This window comes from Tupaia chinensis, unplaced genomic scaffold (assembly GCF_000334495.1).
Source record: "Tupaia chinensis unplaced genomic scaffold, TupChi_1.0 Scaffold000129_1, whole genome shotgun sequence".
In the NCBI taxonomy this organism is placed as follows: Eukaryota; Metazoa; Chordata; class Mammalia; order Scandentia; family Tupaiidae; genus Tupaia; species Tupaia belangeri.
Window position 1 is genome coordinate 1,045,035 of NW_006159598.1, and position 17,331 is coordinate 1,062,365.

At 60.8% G+C, this 17,331-nt stretch overlaps 3 protein-coding genes across 7 annotated transcripts in view; all 3 read right to left on the reverse strand.

The window, feature by feature from the left end:
- ETFB (electron transfer flavoprotein subunit beta) overlaps nt 1–9,144 on the reverse strand; it is a 13,146-nt gene extending 4,002 nt beyond the window's left edge. Inside the window, exons 1-4 of the mRNA XM_006144677.3 lie at nt 8,994–9,144; nt 2,298–2,456; nt 1,949–2,107; nt 432–494 (exon numbers count right to left, since the gene is read on the reverse strand). Coding sequence (XP_006144739.1) covers nt 432–494; nt 1,949–2,107; nt 2,298–2,456; nt 8,994–9,050 — 438 coding nt within the window. The 5' untranslated portion in view covers nt 9,051–9,144. The remainder of the gene's footprint in view (nt 1–431; nt 495–1,948; nt 2,108–2,297; nt 2,457–8,993) is intronic.
- A 210-nt stretch (nt 9,145–9,354) lies between these two features.
- Nucleotides 9,355–13,046, reverse strand: CLDND2 (claudin domain containing 2). 5 transcript variants are annotated; one of them, XM_027770358.1, is made up of 4 exons: nt 11,083–11,610; nt 10,664–10,804; nt 10,223–10,342; nt 9,374–9,974 (listed from the first exon to the last, which is right to left on the reverse strand). In XM_027770358.1, exons 1-4 carry the CDS (start codon nt 11,249–11,251, stop codon nt 9,901–9,903), a joined length of 504 nt encoding a protein of 167 aa, XP_027626159.1. In that variant the 5' UTR covers nt 11,252–11,610; the 3' UTR covers nt 9,374–9,900. The 5 variants fall into 5 exon arrangements, with proteins under 5 accessions (XP_027626158.1, XP_027626159.1, XP_006144740.1 ...); XM_006144678.3 differs by adding an exon at nt 11,676–13,046 and having other exon boundaries at nt 9,380–10,342; nt 11,083–11,260; XM_027770356.1 differs by adding an exon at nt 11,676–13,046 and having other exon boundaries at nt 9,380–10,342; nt 11,083–11,263.
- Nucleotides 13,047–13,592: 546 nt separating this feature from the next.
- Nucleotides 13,593–14,879, reverse strand: NKG7 (natural killer cell granule protein 7). The gene is made up of 4 exons (XM_027770372.1): nt 14,379–14,879; nt 14,154–14,300; nt 13,938–14,072; nt 13,593–13,834 (listed from the first exon to the last, which is right to left on the reverse strand). Exons 1-4 carry the CDS (start codon nt 14,533–14,535, stop codon nt 13,776–13,778), a joined length of 498 nt encoding a protein of 165 aa, XP_027626173.1. The 5' UTR covers nt 14,536–14,879; the 3' UTR covers nt 13,593–13,775.
- Nucleotides 14,880–17,331: the final 2,452 nt, after the last annotated feature.

Consider the following 17,331-nt stretch of genomic DNA (forward strand, 5'->3'; position numbering starts at 1 on the left):
CTGTGTTCTTCCAGTTCACACACACACACACACACACACTATGTTCTTCCAGTACACACACACACACACATCCTGTGTTCTTCCAGTTCACGCACACACACACGCCCTGTGTTCTCGCCACGACCAGGACTTAACTCTGCAGCCATGTGGGATCCTGGCACCTTAATCATCACGCCACAAGATTATAATTCCCCACGTGGCTTGCATTTCTATTTGAGGCCAGGGACGCGGGTTAAGGAACCCGAAGCTAGAGGGCGCACTCGAACGTCATACAGGTGGGCAAGGCAGGCCCTCCCAAGAGGAGGTATGTGAGCAGAGACCTGGGGGATGAGAGCGAGCCCCGAGGCCGGAGGGTACGGTTCCCAGGAGGGCGTGCTGAGTGCAGAGGCCCCCCGGCAGGGAAGCACGTGAGGGATGAGGGGCTGCCTCACCTGTGGCCAGTCCAGGAGTCCGGCTGTCATCTGCCCTGTCTGGTTACAGTCATCATCGATGGCCTGCGTGGGGGACAGGAGAGCGCATGGTGAGGGACGGGGCCTCTCGTGGCCGCTGGGCCTCTGGCTAGAACAGGGTCCCCGACTTGCATTAGTGGGGCGATGGCAAATATTTCAGGCCTTGCTGACTTTTCAGTCAACTCTGCCCTCGCAGCACAAGAGTGTGTAAATAAGTGTGTGTGGCGGCGTTCCAGTAAAACTGTTCACAGAATCGGGTGGCCACGGTCCGAGTTTGCTGACTCTTGGTCTAGAACAATCCGCTACTTGGGCCCAGGGATAAGCAGGCACCTGTCCAGGTGTGTGGGGTGCCCTGGCAGCCCCAGTCACCAAACCCTTGCCCCCTTCCCTGTATGACTGCTCAGAAGCCTCCCATGAGGCAGGCCCTGGGGAGTGGGCCACAGGGTCTGAACCAATGAGAACACTCTAGCCCTGCCCCTGGTGATTGGCTCAGAGATGAGCACATGACTCGAGCTGGGCCAGTAAGGAGTTGGCCCTGGGGCTTTGCTGGGGCTTGGGAAAGGCCCTCTTCCCAGGTCACTAGGCTGACGAACCTAGTGACCCATCTCCTGAGCCTGCAGAGGGACAGCGAGGCCAAGAGAGAGGAGCAGAGCCTGCGGGTCACGTGTGCCTGATCAAGCCGTGCCTGAAGCTCATTTGAAGTGAGCTAATGAATTCGCTCTCTGGCTAAAGCCAGTACGAGTTGTGACGTCTCCCAGCAGCAGGCCCTGGCCGCAGGAACTGTCCCTACCACCCAGGCAGGCAGGACCTCAAGTCTGATCCACCAGCAAATGCAGGGGTTTCCAGAGGCCGTGCTGCCAGCCCTGGGTCCCCGGGACCTGGCGTGAGACCTGCGCCCCCACTCCCCCAGGCCCTCCGGCTCCGGTTCCGTCTTCTCCAGCTGGCCGGCTTCTTCTCTGCCCTCTGCAGGGGGATCTGTGCTCTCTGCTGAAAGTGGCCCAGCTCTGCCGCTGCACCCACGACCCCTTTCTCAGCCTCGTTGCTAATCCCTGCCTCTTCCCCTGTCTGCCTGTGGCTCCTCTCTGTCTGCCTCTGCCCTCCCCTGCCTCTTCCCCTCTCCGCCTGTGGCTCCTCTCCACCCGCCTCTGCACTCCCCTGGCTGAAGCCATTCAGTGAGCCCAGGGCACTCCTGCCTCAGCTGGAAGGTGTGCGAGGTGGGGGAGCGGAGGGGGTTCTGGGGCCCTCGCTCCAGCTCACTGTGCAGCTCCTAACCTTCCAGACTCCGGAACCTCATCCCAGTCCACTCTCCAAGTCACTGCACCCAGATGACCCTGACGCTCCCCTGCTCAGGACCCCCATGGCCCCCCAGCGCCCTCCATAAACCTCCAGTCTGTTAAGCCCAGGCCTAGCTCCTGAACCCATGCGGGTGGTCCCCACACAGGCTCACCGCACCACCCCACAAGCGCCCCCTCCTGGTCAGCACTGGGGGCTACACCTACCTGCTTGCCCAGCAGCACCAGGTCCACCTTCTCCTTCTGCGCCAGCTTGGCCAGGACCCGGGACACCTGCAGGGGGCCCAAGCGATCCGCCTCTGCAGCCGTCACCTCCACGTGGATACCTCGGTCTGCGCCCATGGCCAGGGCGGTGCGGATGGTCTCCTGCAAGAGGGCGGGGCCTGTCCCGACTTCCGGCCTGGTGGGGCGGGGAGCCTGACCCAGGCCCTCTTCCCCACCCTGGGCAGTCCAGCCCCAGGCCCTCTTCTCTCAGACCCGGTTGGGGAGTGGCATCCTGTGTCGTCCCCCCCACGTCCCCCAAGGTCCGCACTGCCCTCCCCGCACCGCCCGGCACCTGGCACTGCACAGGGCCGCAGCTGACAGCGATGACCTCCTTCACCAGCTTCTTCTCCTTGAGCCGCACGGCCTCCTCCACCGCGATCTCACAGAAGGGGTTCATGGAGTGCTTCACACCGTCCGTGACCACTCCCGTCTTGTCCGGCTTCACCCGGACCTGCCCGCGGGAGGGGAGAGGCCATCAGGGGACGCAGGAGAGACGGCCAGGCCTGGGGGCCGCCCTCTCCCCGGCCATGGGGGTACCAGTGTTCCAGGAAGGGCAGGGCTTGTCCAGGGTCACAGAGCTCAGGGACAGCCACCTGAGAGTCACTCTCTCACTCTCGCTGACACCGAGCACCAGGGTCATCTGGCACAACTGTCCCCTCCACTGCAGCTCCTTGGGCCTGAAGGGGCATTTCTTTTTTTTTTTTTTTTTTTTTGCCTTAAGGTGTGTGTACTATCAGGAAAGAGACAGAGACAGTGAGAGGCAGAGAGAGAAAGCTCTTCCTGGGGGTTGGCCACGCTCCAGTCCCTTTTCTTTCATTATCCTCCTGAAATCTTGGAGGCGCACACACACATGCCCGGTGTGATTTTGAAGCCGCTGGGTCCGGGACTCGAACCACAGTGAGCCACGTGGGAGTCCAGCAATGTAACCGCTACACTATCTGCTGGCCCCCAAGAGTGTTTCTTAAATGTCTGTAACCGCAGTGCAAGGTGCATTTTACAGCACTCCCACGCGTATCGTAAACACGGGACCAGACGGATGCTCACGCACGCCAGCAGGCCGCCGCCCACGACCCACACCTGGCAGGCTCTCTCCTTCACATGCCAGCCCTGTCCAGGGATTCTGCAGCTCGCCTGCGGTCACGGCCTAGTCTGAAACACTAGCCCTGAAGGCCCCTCTGCCTCACAGGCCGGGGGCTGGCCGTCTGCCCCGTGGCCCTGGGAGGCTCCGGGTCTTGCCCCCTCGGGGACCCTCAGCTACAGCTGAGGCCCCATTAACAGTGCCTGTCTCCCTCTCTCATAGAAAAAAAGAAGTTATACACGGTCCCCAGTCATTCACACGCTTATTCAACAACATGGGAAATACAAAACGCAAAACACGGAAGCCTTGTTTCCTTAAAAACAATAAAGTAACACAAGACATAGTTCTCCTCGTAAGACAATGACCAACTCCCCACCAGCAAAAGGCCTCCCTGTGCTGGTGACCGGTGAGCCCTGGAAGCCCCGCCTGGCTCAACACCCCGTCTTGGTCTGGCTCTGGCTGGGCTTCCCGCCCCAAGCTCCTGACTCCAGAGGGAAGCAGAACCTTCCAGCCCTGGAAACCTGCCAGCTGGCCCATCTTCCCAGGGAAGGCCTTTCAGGCTTGAAGAACACCGCGTAGTGACATTGCCTAAGTCAGGGCACAATGGCTGGGCTGGCTTTTGTTTTGGGTTTAAATACTGGCGTGTTCTTCACTGACGTAGGGGACTCAGCCTGAAGCTCCAGGCTTTCTCCTGGAGGGGCCACGGGCTGATCTTCAGCAGAACAGCCACGACTCTTTCAGGAGCGGCTCCGAGGACACATTTAACAGTCTGGACGCCCCGGGAGGCGGGTCGCTGCCGTTGCCACCCTCATCTTACAGATGGGACAACTGAGGCACGGAGCAGGCCAAGCACCTCACCCTTGGTCACACGGCAGGGAAGCAGCAGGACCCGGCTCTAACTCCAGGCCTGTCTTGGGAGCAGAGAAACCCTGGAGATGCTAAGAGTCCCCAGGCAGTAGGGAGACCAGCCTTATATCCAAGAGGGGTTGTTTTGTTTCATTTCTGACATTTTTCACTTCTTCTGAGAGAGAGTGACACCCCCCCGCCCGGTGTCTCTATGCCACAACCCACCCCTGCCTCAGCTGGCCTGGACGACGGGGACATGCGTGCACCCATCATGCTCAGGGGGGTCCCGGGACACGAACCCAGGAACTTTCCTTCCTATATGGGTCCAGTTGCATTTCGGCTGCACCGCTGTCCAGCTGCCTGGAGGATTTCATATCGTGAGTTCTGATGGCTCTTCCTGAACCCTCGACACAGCTCAGTCTGTCCTCGCGTCTGCCCTACCAGGCCAGTCCCTGCTGGGGCAGTGACAGGGTGGTCCTGGGGGAGGCAGCAGCCCCCGAGTGACCCTGGTGACAAGGGGCTAACATAATGGTGTCCAACCCTTCAGCAAGGAGCTCATCGTGGGCAAATGGAGGTGACATGGGTGTCCTGGCAGCCGGGGACAACTGGCTATGCCTGCCATTCGAAGGGCAGGAGGGATGAGGGGAGGAACCGGACAGGGAAATGCCGGACAGGGAAATGCCGGGCAGTCCCAGTCCCCAGCATGGGTGGCTGGTCAGGTTAGGCCCAGGGAGGGAAATGCATTTTCTGGGCCTGCAGCTTCCATCCTTTGAGGGTCCCCTGTAAGAAAAAGGAATCCTAGGCCAGCCCCATAGCACAGTGGTTGGAGTTGCCGAATCCCACATGACCAATTACGGTTCAAATCCCAGCTCCAGGGGCTTGACGAACACAGCAGACACATGTGTGTGCCCCAAGTCCCAACAGGAAGAGAGACACAGAAGGAATTTCCCTGTGACCACGTCCCGTGGGAGGGTGCGTCTCCACCTCCACTCTGTCTCTGGCAATAGGAAGGGAAAGGAAAACAAGGTGAGGGGATAGGCGGGAAGGGACCCCAAATAATGAACAGAGAATTACCCCAGCATCTCCTGGGGCTCGGCAGAGGCCCTGCAGGGTTGGCTTCATACTTCATGGAAAAAGCGCCCCTGGCCAGGACTGGAACTACTGGGTTGCCAATACCCGTTAACGCCGACACACACACACTCTCTCTCTCTCTCATGTGCGCACCTCACGACCCCGAGCAGAGTGCTTGCTGTGCTCCAGATAAGTGACTGATGGGCTCCGTCCCCACTGCCCCATCCCTGACCACGCTAAGCCCCAGGCAACAGGAGCCTCGTGCCAGGCGCTGCTCCGAGAGCATTACTTAATGTCACTGCAGCCCAGTAAGCGGGCACTATCGCCACCCGCCGCGCAGAGGAGGAGTCAGGCTGAGTAGCTCCCCCAGGTCACACGGCCAGAAGGGGGCCCAGGGAGCCCGGTGTTCTAGGTCAGCAGAGAACATCAGACTAACTCTTCTCCCCTTCCCGGAGCTCCGGTTGCAAAAGTGGGGGGCAAAATAAGTAAGTGACACTGGGGTTATGAAGTGTTAAGTGTATGGGGGGGGGAACACAGCACGGGGGTCTGACTCTGGGGCTCCGTGACCAGGGCAGGCTCACAGAGAAGGTGACGTTTGAGAAAAGACCTGAAGGGAGGGAGGGAGCATGTGATGCTCAAATCCAGGGCTCCTCTGCTAAGGGCCGCCAGTCTGAGCACACGGAGGGGAGGGCAGAGAACTTCCAGCAAGGATCCCAATCCAGGGCAGGGAGGGCTGTCAGAAGAGGCCCAGGGGCTGCAGGAGCCCCGAGTACACACAGGGATGTGGCAGGGGGCTTCCTGGAGGAGGTGATGCCAGAGAATTACTACATTTTTTTTTCTTTTTTCTGGAGAGGTTTTTGCTATAGGGCGCATGTTCTCGCTAGAAACACAGAGAGAGACAGAGAGATAGAAAGCGAGAAATCACCCCCCAGGGGGTGATGGCCACACTGCAATCCCTTCTCTTCCATTCTCCTCTCGGGATCTTGGTAATGCACATGCACCCGGTGTGAGGTTTAAGCCACTGGGCCCTGGACTCAAACTGCAGTTACTAAATGCGAGTACAACAACGTAGCCACTACACTATCTGCTGGTCCCTGAATATATCTTTTTAAGATATAGATCAACACAGAAATTTCTACATTAATTTTCCTAAACATATATATGATCATAGAAGCATTTTCCAATGATTCGAAAACTCATTCTTTCTTGATATTTCTATCACCTTCATTTAACTATTTCTTAGAGTTCTGTAAAACAAATTGTTTACATTAACAATTTTTTAATGGATTATTTAATCAATTTGGTTTATTACTTTGTATTCATTGAATATTTCATGCCACCACCAACTAAGCATACTTTATACATTTTATTTATTGATCTATCAGGTCATTGATGGAACCGTGAAGAATTTAGCAAATAACTTACTGCTTTGTTTGAAAGAGTCAAGTTGTCTGGCCTTTGGGGCTTAACAGAAGATGCGACTTGAACCACGGTTGACTACATAGGAATCCAGCGACATAGCCATTACGCTAACTGCTGGTCCCTGCGAGAATTACTACATTTTGATATGTTCAGTGGGTTGGAGTTAGCAGGACAAGGAACAGGAAGCAGAGCTGGAGGGTGGAGAGCGGGCACCCAGGCAGAAGGGGAGGCAGGGCGGAAGAGACTGGTCTATCGGGACGAGAGAGGTTGGGGCTGTGCACACACCGAGGGTGCCGGAGGGTTCCGGCAGGGATGTGGTGGCTGAACCAGGCCACAGAGGGGAGCTGGACCATGAACACTGTCTACCCCAGGATTTGGGGGGTCCACCCTGGGTGCAGGAAGACCCCAAGGGATGGGTTGGAAGGGAGACACAGGGAGCCGGGGAGGAGGCCGGGACGAGGGTCAGGAGAGAGGACAGGCCCTGCACTGCTCAAGCGTGAGGTCGGAGGAGAGACGGGGGGCCAGGAGGGACGGGCTGGGCACGGACAGGCTGCGGGGGGTGTGAGGGAGGAGGGATGGCCCGGGTCCACCCGTGATCAGGGCCCCGCAGTGTCTGAGGCACTTATTTGTCCTGAAAGGGACGACAGCAGATGAGTCAGCGAGGAGGGGTGTGGAGGGGGCTCGGCACTGTGTGGGGGACACTAGCCCTTTCGGAGGACGGGGGCCGCACGCCTGCCAGCACTGTCCTTTCAGGGAACGCACCGAGGAGCCACGAGCCAGGCTGTGCTGGGCAGGCGATGCTGGACAGAGCTGGGCCAGACGGGGCCTGCCGTGGTGGGGACGGACTCACAGCCCTGACATCTCGGGCCAGGACGACCAGGGCTGGGCCCAGGGAGGAGGCCCGGGGGTGCGAGAGTCCAGAGACGCCCAAGAAGAGCAGCAGACCTCGAGGGGTGGGGGGAGGCAGCAAAAACGGGTGGTCTGTGAGGCTACCCGCACAGGACGGTCCCAGGTCCACGTCTGGAGACAACACACACATGCCCACCACCCAGGGCAGGCTGAGGCTGGGGACAGTTGGGGTGTCAAGGGCCAGTTCTGGGACTCTCCCTTGCTCACTCTTGAACAAAGAAAAAAAAAAGACTGGGGAAACAGCCATCTCCGTGCCCGAGCGCCGTCCAGAGCGGGACTTGCCGGGGCAGGCTGTGACTGTCACTGACTAGCTGGGTGGCCCTGGGTGGGTTCTCACTGTCTCTGACTACCTAGGTGGCCCTGGGTGGGTTGTGACTGTCACTGACTAGCTGGGTGGCCCTGGGTGTGTCCTATCACTGACTAGCTGGGTGACCCTGGGTGGGTTCTGACTGTCTCTGACTAGCTGGGTGACCCTGGGTGTGTCCAGTGTCCTATCACTGACTAGCTGGGTGACCCTGGGTGGGTTCTGACTGTCTCTGTCGATGACCCTCTTGACACCCACGAGCGGACTGTCACTGACTACCTAGGCGACCGTGGGGTAGATTCTGTCACTCACTACCTGGGTGATCTAACAAGTAGGAGAAACTACACTGGCCTCAGTTTTCCCACCTGCAGAGGGACTAGAAATGTAGGGGGCACTGAAAGGACTGCGTGGGCTCGTCTCTGTAAGGGACCCAGAAGACCGCCTGGTGCTCAGTACCTGCCCACTAAGGGTTGTGACCACTGACGGTTCCATGCCCGTCCCCTAGTGGGCAGGCGCCGTATCTGCACCAACCCTGTGGCACTGGTGTCAACTCCCCAAAGCCTGTGGTGCCAGGCCAGGAGCTGGGCAGTGCTGGGGACACTGGGCAGAGCTTCTGTCTGGAGAGGCGTTGCCGCCTTCAGCCCAGAGTACTCCAGGCACTGAGGACTGGCCTGAGGCACTGACTCACCTTTGCCCACACAGCTTGCCTCCAGGGACTGCCCCACAGGGCATGAGCTACTCACCCGCACCCCCAGGCTGGCCCCTTGAACTTTCATCTCCAACCAACACACTCCTCTCCCTTCCTAGCTAGAGCCTCCTCCCTCACCCTGTGGCCATGGATGGTTAAAGACAGCCTCGGGTGTCCCTCCACCCCCACGCCTGACAGGCCCCTCAACCAGGCTGGCACTGCACCAGTCGGCTGGGTAGGCAATGCAGCCCAGAGCGGGGAAGCTCGGCTTGTGTGCAAAGTGCAGTCTGAGTCAGGAAGCAGAGGACCTGGACAGGACTTTCGGCTCTGCCCGTCCCAGCTGGGTGCCCACGCTGTGCCTCAGTTTCTGGGTGTGAAACAAGGGCCAGGATTCCTCCTGTGGGTAAGAACCAGAACTCGCCCTGCACAGTAACCAAGAGAGCGAGTCCAGACTCGCCGGAGAGAAGCGAATAGGACCACAACTCCAGAGTAATCGTGTGTCCGAACCTCACACTCCCTGGTCTTTGCCCCACATGTGACTTTGCTGTACCGGGGAAGACCGGCCCCCAGAGGTCAGCGGCTACAAGAAGGCCCCCATACAGTGTGCGCTCGGGACCCTGGAAGAACACGGCTGCAGGACGCAGGGACGTGGGAGGGGGGGCCCGGTCACCTTCACGGCGTAGTCGATGACCCTCTTGACACCCACGAGCGCGCGCAGCTCCGCCATCTTCCAGCCGCAACCACCTGCGGGGTCAGCCCGCACCCACCGCTTAGCCCAGACGCCCTTACCCGGACCCCTCTCTGCGCCTGCGCGCTGCGTTGCCAGCCAGTCAACTGCCGTAAAGCCCGCCTCTCCGCCCCGATAGGAGACCAATCAGAAGCCTGGAGGGCGGGGAGGTGTGGCAAGTTGATGCGAACCAATGAGAAATGGACCCTGGGGGGAGAGGCGGGACCCGGGGGGGAAGGGAAGGTCTTTGTGAAGGGGGCTGGCGGGGAAGTGGGGAAAAGGTCGCGCAGAGGGAAGAGTGCTGCTCGGTCCCCTTCAAATCCTCCCTGTGTCCCCGGATCTACTCTCCCCCGCCAGCGCCCCTTCTTCCCAGCGTCTCCGAATCGCCGTGCCTGTGTCCCTCCACGCCCACCCCGTGCCATGTTCCCACGCCTCTGAGTTCTCGGCGTCTGTCCTTCCGGTTCTCTCCAGGCCGGCGTTCTGCGTCCCCTCCACATCCGCGTCCTCCCCAGCTTCTGTGTCTACTTTCCCTCCATGTCGCCGCCACCCCCTCTCCATGCGCTCACGTCTCTTCATGGCTACAGTCCCCCGTGTCCTCCCCTCCAAATCCACGCCCCTGACCACTTCATGTTCGTGTCTCCCTGTCCGCGCGTTCCCCGTCTCCACTATCCCCAGGGGTTATGCTCCCATGCCCTCCTTGGGCCTCTATACGCCATGTCTGCCACCCGTGTCCGTTCTAAATGCTCATGTCCCCACGACCGTTCATGCCGCCGTGTGCGCGTCCCCACAAAGGCACACGGTGCCGCAGCGCTGAAAGTCGTTCCTTTATTCTGTCCCAGCCAGGCTGAGGTCACAGGCACACGGGGAACCCACTGATGGCGTCGGTGCTCTGCATGATCATGTCCGCCATCAGAAAGCAGAAGCCTAGTGGGAGGGGAGCGGAGGTCGTGGGGAGGAAGGTGGGTCCTGGGGCCGGTGGCCAGGCGGCCCTGGGGACGGGGGTCTGGGGCTCCAAGGGCGTCTCTGCGGGGTCTGTGGGAGTCGGGAGTGGGGTGTGTTGGGGAGGCCCTGAAAAGTACTGAGGGGGTTTTAAGAGGGCGGCCGAGGAGGGGGTTCTGGGGAGAGGGTCCTCTGGGAAGTGACCTCCACCCTCTTCCCGCTGTGCAGGTTACCCGAGAGAACAGAGAAGGGTAAGGCCAGCCACCCCAAAAAATATGACCAGGAGAAGAAGACGTCGCTCTTCAAGGCATTCTTCGCCGTGTAGCCTGTCAGAGCAATCAGCAGCAGCAGCCCTGGGACCCGCCCGCCCACCAGGTGAGCACCGCCAGGTGAGCACCGCCAGGTGGGGCTGCACCCAGGCCGGGGTCGGACCGAGTCCCGCCAGTGCCCGCCCACCTCCACCCAGCTCCGCCCACCTCCACCCAGCCCCGCCCTGCCCCCTTGTAGCCCTTCCCCCTCCTCGTCAGTCATCTCGGGTCCCGCCCCCTCCTCCAGACCTGCCGCCCATCCCCTCCCCTCTTCTCCCCCGCTCCTCAAGCCCCGCCCTCTGCTCCCTGGGCCCCCTCCGTCTCCCCCAGTGCCACCCTCTGCCTTGGGGGCCTGCTGTATCTCACCGCTGAGGAAGAGGATGGCGCTCGTAGTCTGGCCCCGCAGCGACTCGCCCTGGTGGCACAGAATCCGCAGCCCGATCACCATGCCTACCACGCCAAAGCCGGCGGCCAGCACCATGCACGCCCCGGTCACCGCTAGCATGGCTGCAGAGAGTGGGCTTCATCAGCCCCACGCGGGCGCCGCCCCTGCCGCGGCAGCCTCGGTCGTGTCACAACCAGGAGCTCTCCTGGCCACCACCCACCAACCGGAACCGGCACAGGCCCGGCTCTCCGGACTCAGAGTCTGGCGTTTGGATGGGGACGTGGTCACATGGTGACTGGGGCTGACTGGGGCGGTAGGACAGGGGTTTAGGTGGCCTCATCACAGCGGGGTGGGAGGGGGGATGCAGTGTGGTGTGACTTCCGGGTGGGCGGGGCCTCACTCTGGCAGGGGATGTTGGAGCAGACGCCGTGGTTACACTCCTGCCACAGGCCGCTGTGGCCCCCTTGGTAGCGGGTCCAGTAGTTGGTGGCGGTGCAGAGAACCGTGAAGATGTTGGCCAGGAAGCTGAGCAACGTGCCGGCGCTCTGCAGGCTCCGCTTCACTCCCATGCCCGGAGGCTGCTGCCAAGGCCAGGGCAGGATGGCCGCACCCTCCTGCCAGGAGGCCTTCCCCCCCCATGCCCTGACCTCTGACCTTCTGGGGACCTGAAGACCCCTCCCTCAGATCACCCTGAGCCCCAGGCATCTCCCCCAACAACCCAGCCTGGGCACCATGACCCCTCTCCCCAGGCCCCATTCCCTCCAGCCCCAGGCCTGCTGGGGTCTTTGAAACCTCCCCCTTCAAGGCCCTGAGACCTTCACCCCTGTCAGCCCCTGGCCTGCTGGGGTCTTTGAGATCTCCTCCTTTGAGGCTCCTGAGACCTGCACCCCTGTCTTAGCTGCTTAGAAACCTGTCTTCCCAGGGACCTCCCTCCCCTTAGAATGTCCCTTCAGCCTGTCAAGGGCCCCCACCCTCACCCCAGCACACACCCACCTAAGGACTCACACCCAGCTGCCCAGGGCTGCTTGGATACAGCGCAGGGAGGTGGGGGAGGGGGCTGGGGCTCTGTGAGGCAGCAGGGAGTTCCAGAACCCCCTTCCCCAGTGGCAGTTTAAAGGGATAACCACCCCCAGTGACACACACAACAGACAGCCTCAAGGGTTATAACGTGGTAGACCACGACCTTCTAGAAACTTCCCTCAGCTTCCCCGGCATCCTACAAGCTCTCTTGGTCCCAGCCCTCTGTGCCTTCTTAGGCCCCCAGCCGGCCTGTGCACCTCCTCCCTGCCCTAAGTGCTAGTGTAGCCATGAGGCTCCATCCTGCACCTTTTTACCAGGTGGGTCTGACACTCGGACCCCAAGTGAGGTCAGTGACTTCTACCAGACTTGGGATGGCCCACCATCCCCCAGTTTGTTGAACCACACCTCTGGACACTCCTTTCCCTCTCCCCCTAAAGCCTTGGGTCCCAAGTCCTGTCCCTCCTGCCCTGGAATCTGGCTCGTTCCCTCCTTTCCATCCCAGGCCAGGCCCCAGGTCAGGCCTCATTCTCTCGATCGGTGGTGTTGCAAGCTCCTCCGTACCCTTCTGGCCTCCCCACACGTCTCCAGAGGGTCTTCGTGACACCCAGAGCTGACGCTGCCCGTCCCCTGCTCACGATCGTCTGACTGCCACCACCCTCAGAAGGTGCCCCAGAGCCCGCGTCCGCTGCCTCTCCTTCCTCTTCCCAGCCATGTCCTACGTCCTCCATCCTGGCGTTTCCATGCCTCCGTCCTCGGGTTCCTCTGCACTCTCTCCTTGACCCTGAAGACGCACCTAAATGTGCTCCCCCAGAAAGGTCATCCCATCACTTTGGCCTGAAACTGTGGCCTTCCTCCTGACCGTGAGTGTGGTGGACAGGGCCGGATCTGGCTTCAGGCAGCGTGCCCAGCATGGCCCAGAGAGGAGGAGAGAGGACAGAGTGAGCTGAAGGAGGGCACAGGGAAGAGCAGAAGCAGGAACAGGAAGGGAGGCAGGCACCAGAGAGGGCTATCTGGTGCCGTGGACGCTAAGGTGCTGGACCCCACGTGGCCCACTCTGTGGTTAGAGCCCCGGACCCGTGGCTTGAAAGACGCATCAGGCATGTGTGCCCAAAATCTCCAGAGGAGAGTGGAGGATAGGGAACTGTAGCGTTCCCATACCCCCTGGGGGTGATTTCTCCCCCCGACCCTGCTGCCACCCTGCTACCCTCCCGTCTCTGGCAGGGGCACACACCCTACAGACACCTACTAAAGAAAGAAAAGAAAAGCGCTAGAAAAAAGACACAGGCCTGGGGTGGGGTGGGGCATCCGTGTTAGCAGTGGCCCTCCTACTGGGCAGGAGCACCTTGCAGACAGGCCTGACTGGCTGTCACTCTTCCTGGGTGCTTTACGTCACCCCCATGGAGTTGGCGAATGGTTGACTTACGTCCCAGCTGAATTAAGCTATCTGGTGCCGTGGACGCTAAGGTGCTGGACCCCACGTGGCCCCACTCTGTGGTTAGAGCCCCGGCCCGGTGGCTTGAAAGACGCATCAGGCATGTGTGCCCAAAATCTCCAGAGGAGAGTGGAGGATAGGGAACTGTAGCGTTCCCATACCCCCTGGGGGTGATTTCTCCCCCCGACCCTGCTGCCACCCTGCTACCCTCCCGTCTCTGGCAGGGGCACACACCCTACAGACACCTACTAAAGAAAGAAAAGAAAAGCGCTAGAAAAAAGACACAGGCCTGGGGTGGGGTGGGGCATCCGTGTTAGCAGTGGCCCTCCTACTGGGCAGGAGCACCTTGCAGACAGGCCTGACTGGCTGTCACTCTTCCTGGGTGCTTTACGTCACCCCCATGGAGTTGGCGAATGGTTGACTTATGTCCCAGCTGAATTAATCTCAGCAAAACCGGATCTCAGCACAGTTTTGTTTGATAAATGAAAAAACAAAGGAGGGGCAGGGGAAGGACTGGGGGTGAGGAACAGAGGTGGGGGCAGGCGTTGCCACGGCTCCTGACGCCACCTGGGAGGTCGGAGGTCGGAGGTTGGAGGTCGGGGTTGGTGCTCCAGATCCAGCCTGCTGTTCCTGCTTTCCGCTCACAGGTTTTCGTAGCCAGGTCGGGGGCCATTGCAGTGAGCGCCCAGACTCAGGACACCTAGATGGCCAAGAGCGATGGCCGAGAGCGTTTGAGCACCCGCCCCAGCCCTGCCTCCTCAGGCCCCGGCCCTCCCGAGCTCCCTGGGCGGGCGGGTAGTCACCTGCACACAGTGAGAAGAGAGCGGAGACCCAGCCCAGGTAGAAGGACCAGGAGAAGAAGGTCTGGATCTGGGGGTGGGGAGGCTGGCCCCACCGCTCAGTGGTGTACACCGCCATGGCCACTGTCATGGATAGAGCTGAGGACAAGGACAGACGGCTCAGTCCCTCCGCAGGAACTTGCCAGCCCCCAGTGCCCGCGTCCAGCCCAGAGTCCTTACCTGCAGCAAAGGCCGCAATGGTGGAAACCAGAGGGCCCCGGCCTGGGGCAGACAAAGAGGGGATGCAGGACAGGACCAGGAAGCCCACGGACACCAGGTCCCACAGGGCGGCCAGGATGCAGAAGCTCTGCGTCACGTGGATGTAGCCTGGACCCGGAGGAGACAGGCCTCTTGAGAGCCGGCCCCCCTGCGCTGCCACCCCCCACAGGGCCTGCTCCCCCTTCCCTGCCACTGAGTCCTGAGGCCCGGCTGGCCAGAGGCCTGAGTGAGCTGACGATGAGGGCCCGGCAGCCACAAACCAGAAGTTGGTGCTCAGAGCAACCAGGGAGCTCGTCAGGCCCAGGCAGCCAGCAAGCAGGGCCAGGTTTCGGTAGGGCTCCATGGGGAGGGCACGGGGTTTCTGGGCCCAGAGGAGGAGGGAGCTGCTGATCCAGGCTCTCAGGTCTCTGAGAGGGAGCTGCTGCGTGCCTGGCCTCCTGGGTCCTCAGAGCTCACGCGAGAAGCTAGCAAGAGGGGGCGCGAGCTGTGCTGCTTCGGTGTCGCGCAGTTCCTGGAAGTGGGCTTCCTCCGCGCGCCCTCCCCGTAGATGAAGACACCCTTCCTCATCCTCTCTCTTGCCGCTGGGGGCTCTGAGTGTGGTGGGAGGGCACGGAGGCGTCAGATTATCAGTGGTTTGGGTGTGGTTTAGAACTCGCCTGTCTCAAGGCCATAGCTCCCACCCTCGGAGCCCTCGGCACCAGAGAGGGCTTCCTGGAAGGGGTGAGAAAGAGAGAGAGAGGCCTGGGGGCCCAGGGGGAGAAGTGACCAATCAGGCTAGGGTGTGCATTGAATGGGAGGGGACATGTGGCCAGAGGGACAGCTAGGAGTGTGTCATGCTTTCCTGTGGGTTCTTCACACTTCCATTTGGGGTCTCCACCGAAGGGCGGGGCTGGAGGAAGAGGAGCTGGGAGTCTATTCACTCCAGGTCCTGAGGGAGGAAGGGCCGGAGGAGCTCAGACCCCAGGGTCTCTGGCTGCAGCGTACGCCCAGGACGGGTCCACAGTGGAGTAGGCTAGGTCTGGGGGGAAGCCCTGCCCACATCCTCTTCTAAGTGAGTTCAGGGGCAGCTGTGCTCAGGGTGGGACCCCAGCCTGGTGGGCTGCATCGCCAGGAGCAGGGTGCCTAGGGGTTGGTGGTGGGGACAGCAGGCCGACATCAGGCCCCTCCAGCCAGGTCCTGGCACGCCTCGCCTGTAAGCAGAGATAAGCCGAGGTGCCACAGCCCAGGTAGAAGGCCCAGGAAACGCTGACCGTGACGCAGGAGACGGCCGAGAGGAGGACCCCTGTTGTGAGGGCGGCAGTCCCAGACTGCTGGCAGAGGAAGAGACCCGCGTGTCCAGGCGGCACGTCCTCTCCTTTCCTGGGGACTCCAACGTGCAGGCCCCCATCCCAGACCCTCACGAGCGAGGGAACAGGCCACCCCTGTTCACGTTCACGAGGACCGGCCCCCCTGGGCAGACGAAGGACATGAGGGGCAGGGGTGTCAGCCCAGACACGGTCAGACGGGCTTCAGCAAGTCCGCAGCACCTGTCTCTGACCTGACCCCAGCCCTGACCTCAGCTCTAAGCCCGAACTCGAGTCCATTCCCAAATCCGATCTCAGGCCCAGTTACGATCGCGAACCCTCCCCACCCCAACCCTGGACAACCTCGCTCTCATTCCCAAGCCCAATCCCATCTCTAACTCCAATCTCAGCCCCAGCTCTGACCCCTAATTTAACCCCATTCACATCCTCAAATCTAACTTCATCCTCATTCCCAAACCCAACCCCAAAATCCCATCCCCAAACTGACCCCAATTCCCATTCCTTGACGCAGTCCTACCCCTAAGCCCAGTCTCAAATTCAGTTCCAAGGCCCCCTTTAACCCCATTCCATCCTCAAATCTAACTCCATTCCCATTCCCAAACCCAGCAGTAATTCAACCTCATCCCAGCCTCGAACTCACCTCTGTCCCCAAACAGCCCCATCCTCGCCCCAAGCAACCCTCTCCTCGTTCCCACCTCCAGCCCCACCCCCGCCTGCCCGTTCTTCTCCCAGCGCCCACAGTTCTCCCTGTTCCTGCCCATCTCATTGTCATCCCGCCTCCAGGCTGGAACCCTGGTCAGTGCCCTCCCGCCATCCAGGCCCACGCACGCGGGCACACACAGGTGACCTGTACCTGGCCCCGGCAAGTCTGCACACGGAGGCTTCACGGCCGGCCCTGGGTCCAGGCGCGCCACGCCCTGACACTCACACCTCCAGCTGGGAGGGGCCCACGGGAGCCACCAGGAGGGGTGTGAGGGCAAGGCGGGATGGAGTCGCCGTCAGTGCCACCCCTTCTCAGTGAGATGGCCAGGTTGCCAGAAAGAACACAGGCCTGTTCCGGAGCTTTCCCCCCCAAGAGCTCGCAACCCGCCCATCCACACTGCCCACGCGACTGGGTCCCGGCCTGCTCTTGCTCATAACAGAAAACGCTTGACAGGGCTGACTGTGAGGTTCAAGTCCTGGCCTTGGTGGCTTGAAAAGCATCCTGACAGAGTGGAGAATGGAGACAGGGCTGTGGTGTGATCCCTCCCCTCTGTCGGCGCTTTCTCCCTCTCCCTCTCCCTCTCACTTCCCTGTCAGTGCCCTCCCCATTCAGGTCCACGCGTGGGCACACACCTGTGACCTGGCCCTGGCCCTGGCCAGCCCTCTCTCTGACAAGTCCTCTGGCTTACAAACAAAACGAACCAAGAAAATACCTTAACCCTGGGGATTTAAGGGCGAGAGGTGTATTCATGGTTTGGAGAGGTACGGTCCAGGTGAGGCCATGCAGCGTGGCAGAGGGTGACCCTGTGTGTCTCTCGTTCCCACTCCTTAAAACCCGCCAGGACCTAACCGTGGGGCCTCGACTCCCCTGACCTTGATCCAAATCCCAAAGGCCCCCCCCTTTCAGCCTCATGATTGCACCAACGTTCCACTTTCATCACTCACATTTGGGGGGAACCGTTCCAGCGTTCCTCAGCCCATTCCTGCCTCTCCCAGGTTCCGGACTCCCTGGCAGCCCTGAGCTGCCATGGGACTCCGACATCGCCTTTCTCGGGGACCCCTCTGAGGTCCCGCCTTGCAGAGTCTCTGGCCGGCCTCGAAGCCCACCCCGACCACCCAGACACCAGGTCTCC

What these genes read in the sequence shown, in the direction of transcription:
- CLDND2 (XM_006144678.3), bottom strand. Translation starts at nt 11,251, where the DNA reads ATGGGAGTGAAGCGGAGCCTGCAGAGCGCCGGCACGTTGCTCAGCTTC. An exon ending in CTCCAACATCCCCTGCCAGA is followed by an intron (nt 10,805 to 11,082) that starts GTGAGGCCCCGC and finishes CACTCTCTGCAG; the next exon opens with CCATGCTAGCGGTGACCGGG. An exon ending in CGCCATCCTCTTCCTCAGCG is followed by an intron (nt 10,343 to 10,663) that starts GTGAGATACAGC and finishes GGCGGGTCCCAG; the next exon opens with GGCTGCTGCTGCTGATTGCT.
- NKG7 (XM_027770372.1), bottom strand. Translation starts at nt 14,535, where the DNA reads ATGGAGCCCTACCGAAACCTGGCCCTGCTTGCTGGCTGCCTGGGCCTG. An exon ending in CATTGCGGCCTTTGCTGCAG is followed by an intron (nt 14,073 to 14,153) that starts GTAAGGACTCTG and finishes CCTTGTCCTCAG; the next exon opens with CTCTATCCATGACAGTGGCC. An exon ending in TCTCTTCTCACTGTGTGCAG is followed by an intron (nt 13,835 to 13,937) that starts GTGACTACCCGC and finishes TTGGCCATCTAG; the next exon opens with GTGTCCTGAGTCTGGGCGCT.